The sequence below is a fragment of the Balaenoptera acutorostrata genome, chromosome 3 (assembly GCF_949987535.1).
Source record: "Balaenoptera acutorostrata chromosome 3, mBalAcu1.1, whole genome shotgun sequence".
Lineage (NCBI taxonomy): Eukaryota > Metazoa > Chordata > Mammalia > Artiodactyla > Balaenopteridae > Balaenoptera > Balaenoptera acutorostrata.
The window spans coordinates 181,990,595-182,000,022 of record NC_080066.1 but is presented as its reverse complement, the minus strand read 5'-3'; the positions used below and the strand labels follow the sequence as shown (position 1 = coordinate 182,000,022).

General features: G+C 48.5%; 1 protein-coding gene across 1 annotated transcript; it reads left to right on the top strand.

Moving 5' to 3' along the window:
- The first annotated feature begins 400 nt into the window (after positions 1-400).
- ATP5MJ (ATP synthase membrane subunit j) lies at positions 401-5,183 on the top strand. Its single transcript, XM_007176226.2, has 4 exons — positions 401-534; positions 3,460-3,583; positions 4,321-4,344; positions 5,033-5,183. Exons 2-4 carry the CDS (start codon positions 3,460-3,462, stop codon positions 5,065-5,067), a joined length of 183 nt encoding a protein of 60 aa, XP_007176288.1. The 5' UTR covers positions 401-534; the 3' UTR covers positions 5,068-5,183.
- Positions 5,184-9,428: the final 4,245 nt, after the last annotated feature.

The window sequence follows — 9,428 nt, the reverse complement described above, 5'->3', positions numbered from 1 at the left end:
TTTTTAAAGCCTGCGTCTTTTAGGTCCAGTGTCTGGCACCCCTGTGGAAGTCTTTATATTGTCTATTGAGTAGAATTACTGTGCACAGAATTGATGCATAAAAATATGCAGAGCAAAAAATGTTAACACAGAGAAATGGCAAGAAAATCAGAGACGGGAGATGCAGCTTTTCTGCGTTTAACACAAGTAAAGATTCCCTTTTTCAGGTAGACCAACTCGTCGGTTTTGTCCAAGACCTTCTGTGTTTCAGCACTGAAAGTCCCACTCCCAGGCAAATCCGGACGGTTAAGTCACCTGATTGTGACACGCCCCCCCCCCACGTCCCCTCACCCAACCGTCCAGGCGGCCGAACCCGGGCGGCCGCTGGGGGCGCTGTGGTGCGCAGGCGCGGCCGGGGGTGTGGCGTGCTGGTCTAGGACGATGCCGCTCCTTCCGCCTTCCCGGCAGGCCCCGCGCGGCGCTTGCGTGCTCAGTGACCTTTCCGAGTCATCAGCTGTGAGTTCGGGCTAGCTGAGCCGCTAGTTCTTCGCCGAGGTGAGTGCGGGGCTGGGGTCGGCGCTCGGCGCGGGGCAGCCGGTACGGTGAGGGGCCGGATCGCGGGCGGCGAGGACCCGGGGCCCGGAGTGGCCTCCACGGCGGGAGCGGGCGGCGGGCGGGAGCCTCCCCGGCCCCACCGCGGCCACATCTCCATCCCCCCTGACCTTGAGGTCCAATCCCTCCCCCTGCCCACGCGCACTTTTTACTTGGGTCCCCCAAACTGTAAAGGGAGGTCGTCCGGGGGTTAGCTGTTATTGGCGAGTAAAGTCGAGGCCTCGCTACGCCTTTTCCTTCGGCCGTGAGAGGTTCAACCACCTAACCGAGCTTACTCGGCAGGTTAGTGATGGAGTCAGGATCCAAGCCGAGAGCTCTTACCCCACGTTTAGTCTCTTCTCCCCTTTACACCTCAAGTTTCCTTGCAGCACACTGTTATCGGAGCTACACTGTACGTATGACAAGGCTTTGGGAGAGGGGGAAACGGGGACCAAAACGGGATCGGAGGTGATTGCAGTTGTACGGACCTCAGCCTGTGAAGCCCGGTCTGAGGCTCAACGGGTCAGACGTTTCCTGTTTCCAGTGTAAGGTCAGGTAATAGTTTGCTGTTAATGTAACATACCAACCACTTTGCAGACTTAGACGGACACAGCGGGCACCCACTTGGCCTTTGAATAGGATGGGTCTTTGAAGGAATGGGCGCTAATAAAACTCACACAGCTGGGAAACGATGCTAGATAGAGTGAACTCAGGCAGAAAAAGTAGGGGGCCTCATTTTGTAGACATTGGGAACATGTCGTTTGTCCAGCCAGATATGGCAGCCTTGGGCCAAAGGCGGGGTGAGAGGTAAGCATTTGCTGTGTACCTACCCTGTAGCACTCTTGGGTAATTCTAGGTGAGGAGACAACACCAGGGGCCTGGGCCCTGAGCAAAATATGGAGATAACAGAAGTTTCTTTGGCCCCTTCTTACCTCCTTTACACCCTCCTAGTTTGCTTTGCTCTTTTCCTTCTAGATCGTTTTCTGGCCTTGCTCTAAGGCCCCTACCTGACCTGGGCCTTGCCCTCAGCTTCTTAAGTCCTTCCTCGTAGAATCTCAGGAGCTTAGTAGTGTTGTAGTCAGCTGGGCATTTGCAGCAATTCTTTCTGCTCTTGCTGTGATCATTTACTGAGTTTTTATTCCACACCAGGCAGTAGGTTGGGGTCCTTTACTTTGAGAGCCCAGTGGGGCAGGTGGAGCTATCCCTGTTTCATAGAAAGGGAAACCTCAGAAATGACAGCTTCAAGACATTCCCAGGATCAAGGGCAAAACAGGCTGAACTGGTGTAGGAACCCAGGATTTGCAGGCTTCCGACCCCATTGGTCTTCCTTCCCAGTCAGTGCTGGGCACAGGGAGGAGAGGAATTTGCTCAGTCCCTCTGAACTCTTCCTGTCCAGGGCTTCCAGAGGCTTCCTCCACATCCTGTTTGGATCCTCTCAGCTGCCTTTTCAGGACAGGGCTGTTGGTTTCTTGTACGTTATGCTCTGACAGAGCATCCCAGTACTGCCTGAAGACAGGAAATGTGAGGGCAGACATGTCTGCAGGGGGTTCCAGGAGGAGGAGACAGCCACGGCTTCCTGGGTCACTCAGGGAGCTGGCTAGCCTTCAGGCCTGGGCCTCAGCCTGTGTATGTTCTCTCTTTGGAAGAGCTGGAAGCCAGGCCTCGGAGCGGATACCCAGTAATGAGGAGCAGATACAGCTGGGTGACTTACAGATCCAGCTGTGTGATCTCAGGCAACTGTGTGATCTTCTCCAAGTAGTGCAGGAGATAAGCAAGTAAAGCACTTCATGAATGCTGTTAAATTTGCATGACATTCTGAGAATAAAAGCTGCGCTCTTTGCTGTGGCCTCCAAGGCCCTGTATGACCTGGCCATCTTCTGTCCACTAGCCCAGCCATGACACTTTATGTAACAAGCACTTGCTGTAGGACAGCAGATACTGTAATTGACACATAGCAACTCCTCCATCTTCATAACAGTCCTCTGAGGCGGGTGCTGTTTTTATGTCTGTTTTAGAGATGAGGAAACCGAGGCAGTTTAAGTTAGCTGGAAAGTGAGAGAGCCAGGATTTGAATCTGAGCGACCACAATGGCCTTCTTGCTGTTCCTCCCACTCCAAGCGTGTTCTGACCTTGGGTCTTGGCCCGTGAGCTGCCTCTACCAAGGACACTGTTCTCACAGATGCTCTGGCTCTTTAGAGAACTGAAAGTTCTCTCCAAAAAAAAAGTGAGGTGATGGATGTGTTAATCACCTAGACGGGGGAAGTCCCTGCACATTGTGCACATGTATCAAGTCACCACCATGGTGTACACCGTAAATATCTTACAGTTTTATATGTCAGTTATGCCTCAATACAGCTGAGATTCAAACAAAACAAACGAAGGACTGAGATACAGCTGATGAACGTGAGCTCAAGTCTGGGTGTTACTCTCACAGGGAAATCACCATGCCTTGACCATGTTCTTTTTCAGCTTTGAGTGCCAACAGTTCTTAACATGGTGATGCAAGTATGCTAGTTTCTTCAAAAGTGTGTAATTCTTGGCATAATTTGGGGGCACTCGTGGAGAATAGCCTTCAGAGAGGGGGACCATTGATGACAGTGCGGGACGGCACGGGCTGGGAGAGCTCTGGGGCTGGAGGAATGTGAAGTGATGGAGTGCCCGGATGGCCAAGGTCACGGGATGGTGAGAGGTGAGTGGAGCTTGGAAAGCTGTTGAGAGCAAGAGTCCCCATGTAGATGTTGGAATGGCTTCGGGTAGCAGGTTCGGCATAGGGGCTGCTCCCTGTTGAATAGTTTGGGAAATAGGGTCAAACTTAATAAATGGAAACCTCTTACCAGTTAGGTTTAAAACAATAGTCATGGTAATATTTATCACTGTGTTCCTTTTCAGATGCTTCAAAGCTTTATTAAGAATGTTTGGATCCCCATGAAGCCCTACTATACCCAAGTTTACCAGGAGATTTGGGTAGGAACGGGGCTGATGGCTTTTATCGTTTATAAGATCAGGAGTGCTGGTAAGTTTCTTTGTGTTTGATTCATTGGAGGTCAAGAAGAAAATTACTTTCAAGAGGAATCACAATTCATATTGTAAAGAAACTATGGTTCTTAACTAGGAGTGAACATCAGAACCCCCGGTGGTCCTTTGTTACAATGTGGGGAGTGTAAGAGCTATGTCAGTGATAAGAAATTTGAACAAGACCTTGATATCGGAATTGTTAATTTTCTTAGGTGTGGCAATGGTATTTAGAATGCATGGGAGATGTCTTTACTTTTAAGAGATGCAGGTTAAAATATTTAGGGATGAAGTGTCATGGTATGCAGTGTTTTATTGTACCTTTTCCACTGATCTGAATGTTTAAATATTTTCATAATTAAAGTTGGGGCAGAGTAACCATTTGGTTCTCAGTGAAGCAGAGATGAGGCCCAACTGTGTATGAATGAGCGATTGGTTGAAAAGAGGAAAGAAAGGAGAAACTTTAAACTGCAAGACTGGAGGTTAGGATCTGGTAGAGAGTGAAGAGTCCTGCAGATTCTGAAGGGCTATTTAACTGTTCAGAGAACATCTGTGGTAGAATTTTTACCACTTCTTGGCTTTGAGACACTATAGGAATTCCTATTTTCTGAAAGCTTCATTTAACAGCTTTGCCTAAGCTATGAACTTTTCAGCCAAATGATGATTTCAACAGTGAGTCGACTACAGGCATTTTTGTAAAGCATTGATATGACCAATTTTTCTTTCCATTTATTTTAGATAAAAGAAGTAAAGCCTTGAAAGGTAAGATTTCTGCTTCTTAAAATGGGTGGGGAATGAGAAACCCCATCGTACCTTTTAGGGACAAGGTATATCCCTGTTGTGAATTGAAGCTGATGCGAGGTTCAGTAAGCACACAGATGCAGTAGGAACACTTCAGAAGGTGGCGTGTGCTGGCCCGCCGGGAGAGGGTTCCGAAGCTCTGCTCCCCGCGGTCTGAGCGTTGAAAACCACTGCTCGCCCCGAGGGCCAAGTACAGCTTCCAGGAGCGAAATGAACTGATCGGGGCTAGCTGGTGCCACCGGTAGGCAAGCAGGAGTAGCTGTGCCCGTGGGCTGCCCTGTAAAACGTGTTGTGAAAGCAAGAACCACGTAAACGTGTGCCCTAGTGCTGGGCGTTTCTTCACTTCGCTTCCAAGTGACAATGAAACTCTAGTCATCTGAGTCCTGTGCAAACTTAGGACTGGCCCTTGACCTTGGGGAGAGGACATTTCCATGCCGCTTGCTCTGTGCGCCTGCACGTGAGCTGCGTGCCCATGTTGGTTGCGCAGACCCTCCGTATACGTCCATGTAGAAGTAACCCTCCACGTGCTCCGTTGTACTGGAAGTTGTCCTTTGCGCCTCTGGCTTGTCGGCACACACCTCTGTGACGAGCTGCCTTCTGCTGCTTCCTTTCCTCCTAAACTGTGTCTGTTGTGCTTCTCTCTGAAAAGCTTCCAGTCCTGCGCCTGCTCACGGGCATCATTAACAAGCTCTCCTTGGATGGGACATCGGTCTGGCTGTGCTGTGGGAACGTGGGACATCGTGTTGACTTGCAGCAGTGCCCCTGCCCTTGGACATGAATAAACGTACCTGTGAGATGCATGCTGCCTGCACCGTGTCTCTCCCTCCGCCCCGCGCCTGCCGCACTCCGAGTAGGTCTGCGCGCGCCAGGCGCAGCCAGAGTCTCACCGAGCTGCCCTGTCCTTAGGAGATCCAAGGGGCTGAGGAGTGAACACCTCCGTTAGCACAGGGGTGGAGGGCAGATCTAGGCTTCACACTCTGAAGGTCAGTAAGTGTTAAGCAGTCGATTCTGCTACTTAACTCCCGTGACCTCCCTGAGCCTGTGTTTTCTCATCTGGAAAATGGAGATAATGTGTAAGTTCTAACTTAGAGTTACTGTGGAGCGCAGTGAGAGAAAGTATGCAAGAGCATTATTTAAACTGTAAAATGCCTTTTTTTTAAAAAATTTTATTGGAGTATACTTGATTTACAATGTTAGTTTCAGGTGTACAGCAAAGTTATGTAAAATGCTTTAGAAATAAGCAGTATTAGATCATATTGTGGATGGAATTATAAGCTCTAGAAAATTTTATCCAGAAATCACTTCTAAGGCAAGGTACATAAATTTTTTTTTTTAAATCAATTGATACTTCTTCTAGTTTGGCTAATATCAAGTGAATGCTGCATAATGTTTTTCTCCATTTAAGGCAATTACCAAAACCCCTAAAATTGCATTTAAAAAATAGATTCTAAAGCAGTAAACGTAGGGGTGGAATTGAGTCCAGTTTGAAATCTGGTGCTTTGCAGGTGATGGGGGTCTGCCTGTGGAATAGAAATGGTGGCCCAGGTCTTGGTCCTGGTCTCTCGCCATGGTTGGTGCCTGACAGATGGCTGCCACTTTTGGGTGGGGTCTCTGAGCCTTGGTTTCTTCTGTTGTAAAATGGGGATAAAACCCACTTATCAGGCTCACTGACTGCCTTACGGTTGTTGGCTCAACGGGGAACTGGCGTGAAAGCATCGTACAGCCCCAATGAGAGCAGGCATTGGAGCTGGGAGCAGGGTTCCATTCTAAAGCAGGGATCACGTTTTCTCTGATAAGCTTTTGTTCTCTTCTCCATCCAGAGGATGAGTCAGCACTGCGGATCAGAAAGCCCTAATCTTAAAAATTACTCATGTGGGCCATCTGTTCTGAGACAGTATCACCTGGAGGGCTGTCAGCAAGGACTAGCGGGGCCCAGCATTTCTGCTTCCATTGGTGTGGCAAGGGGCCTGAGAACTTGTATTTCTCGCAAGTTCCCAGGACGTGCTGATGCCCCGGGACCACACTTTGAGAACCACTGATCCATACAAAGGAAGTCCCTTTCCCCACCCCCACCCCGAGCCCTTTCATCCACTACACCAGTGCCCACCCGTGCTCCCCCGGTGCTGTGCCTCTTAGCACATTCAGTCCTAGGAACCGAATGAGGCAGAGCTGCAGTCCCATTTTACATAGGAGGAAACTGAGGCTGAGAGAGGGCAGTGATGTACCAGAGGCCAGCTGGCCGACGCTGGGACCAGGACTGGCGCTCCGGGAGGCTGAGCTCCTATCCAGAGACGGGGAAGGTGAGGCCTGGGCAGCCAGCCCCTGGAGTCAGCAGAGGAGCTGGTGTGCGGGCCCTGGGAGCGTGTCCCTCTCTACCGCTTGTGGGGTCCTTTAGTTACGATCATCAGTAAATAAAAACCCATCGTGGACCAGTTGCCCGTACTGCACCTGTGCAGAATGGGGTGAGGGGCTCTTGGGATTTGTGCTGTGAAGGGAACTTGGCTGAGATGGAGCATATCCTGTGAAAGGTGGACCCTCTGGCCTGTGAGTGATGCAGAGTGGCGGGTTGGAGGATGTCGAGGAGAGACCTGCTCTACCCCCACCCCCACCCCCGGAGATTGTGCCCAGCGTCAGCCATGCCTTAAAGAGTGGAACAAAACTGTCTTCCTGCTGCACCAAGTGGTTCCCCGTCCCTAATTCCTAAGTGGAGACAGCGTGTTTTGTCGCAGAAAGAAGCAAGAGTTTTGTTGCTGTCCAGAACCCACTTGCTGTTTGCACACAAGCCGGTCATGTCCCGAGGTGGCCTGCAGGTGGAGCCAGTGTGCGCCGCCAGCCTGTCGTCGCCAGGCTTCCTGTGGGCACTGAGCACAGATGTGGGACTGCTCGGAGCTGTGCTGGGCACGGGGCGGGGGGGCTGCGGGGGGGCACCCTGTTCAGAACAGCGCTTGGGTGGTGCCGACAGAAGAGGCGTCTGTCTACAGAAGCAGAGAGGGCCGCGAACTCACCCGCGGGCAGGAGCAGCCAGTTTCCAGATGGAGCTCCAAGGAGGCCCTTTATCCTGAGGTCCACGCGTCCCGCCCATCCGTGCTTCGTCAGTGTTCTTCAGAGTGGCCTGTGGAGGACCCTAAAGGCAGAGGGAGGAGAACACGGTCCCAGCATCTGAAGGGGTAACTTTCAACCATGTGTTTCAGCCACCAGGGAGCCTCTGGAGGAGGCATGTGTTTCTTGCTTGTCACTGTATTAATATGTCCCGGGGTGCGTGCGCCCCAGTCAAGCTGTGCAGCACCTGTAAGATGATTGATCATAAATTGCAGGTTTGGGACTTCCCTGGTGGCACAGTGGTTGAGAGTCCGCCTGCCAATGCAGGGGACATGGGTTCGAGCCCTGGTCCGGGAAGATCCCACATGCTGCGGAGCAACTAAGCCTATGAGCCACAACTACTGAGCCTGCGCTCTAGAGCCCACGAGCCACAACTACTGAAGCCCGCGTGCCTAGAGCCCGTGCTCCGCAACAAGAGTAGCCACCGCAATGAGAGGCCCATGCACCGCAACTAGAGAAAGCCTGTGTGCGGCAACAAAGACCCAACATAGCCAAAAATAAATAAATAAATAAATAATTTTTTAAAAAATTTCAGAAATAAAAAGCAGAGGACTTTCTAAAAAAGAATAAAAATAAATAGCAGATTTATGTAAAGGACACTAATTCATCTCTTTCCACCTGGTATCTCACATAGGACCAGGCATTCGTAGTAGGCACTCAGTGAGAGCAAAAGCTTGTTCTTTGAGAAGATAAATAAAATGGACAAACACTGTAGCCAGACTGGTGAAGAAAAAATAAAGGGAGAAGAAAAAAGTAATATCAGGAATGAGGGAGGTGCCATTACTACAGATTCTACAGATATTAAAAGGATAAGGGAATATCACAAAGAGCTTGAAACCAGAAAATTCTACAGGGTGTATGAAATGGACAAGTTCCTTGTGAGACACAAACCACTGACGCTCACTCAAGAAGAATGGAGAACCTAAATAGCCCTATATCAAAGAAATTTAATCTGTAGTTGAAAACTTTCTCAGAAAACTCCAGGCTCAGATGGCTTCCCTGATGAATTACACCAAATATTGAAGAATGAAATAATACCAATTGTACACAAATTCTTCCTTAATAGAACGGGGGGAAACACTCCCCAACTCATTCTGTGAGATCAGCACCAGCATGATTCAAAAGTAGAACAACATTAAGAGAAAACTATAGACCAATATTCCTCTTGAACATAGATGCCAAAATTTTAAACAAAATTTTAGCAAATTGAATCCAATCAAAAGTAAAAAGAAGTCATGACCAAGGAAGGGTTGGTTTAACATTCAAAAATCAATGAGAAAAAAGAAAAAAAAATCAATGAGATCTGGATTTTAATCAATGGCAACATTCAATAGAGAGAAATTGAGATGTTTAAGAAACCCTGAATAGGAGCAGGCTTAAGGTTACGCTGGCAGGTTCCCCAAGAGAAAGAATCTGGCAAACAGCAGAGAACCTACTGATTCTTAAGAACAAAGACTAATGACACAATCCTCAGCTGACTGACTGATAATCTATCTACAACATTGTTTTCTCCAGGGAGCAGGAATTACTGGCATATTTTTTAATATACATGCTGACCTATATTTTTAAGTGCACATGTTAATGCTGAAACTAAAATAGTAGTAGTGGGGGAGGGATGGAGTGGGAGGTTGGGGTTAGCAGATGTAAGCTTTTATATATTGAATAGATAAACAACAAGGTCCTACTGTGTAGCACAGAGAACTATATTCAATATCCTATGGTAAATCATAATGGAAAAAATGTTTAAAAAAGAATGTGTATATACATATATATGTGTGTATGTATGTATGTATAATTGAATCACCTTGCTGTACAGCAGTAATTAACACAACACTGAAAATCAGCTGTATTTCAATAAGAAAAAAATAGTAGTAGTTGTTTCTTAGGGCAGTATGCTGTTACGTGTAGCAGAAATAAGGTGTTCTTTGCTTAACTAAAAAAAAAAA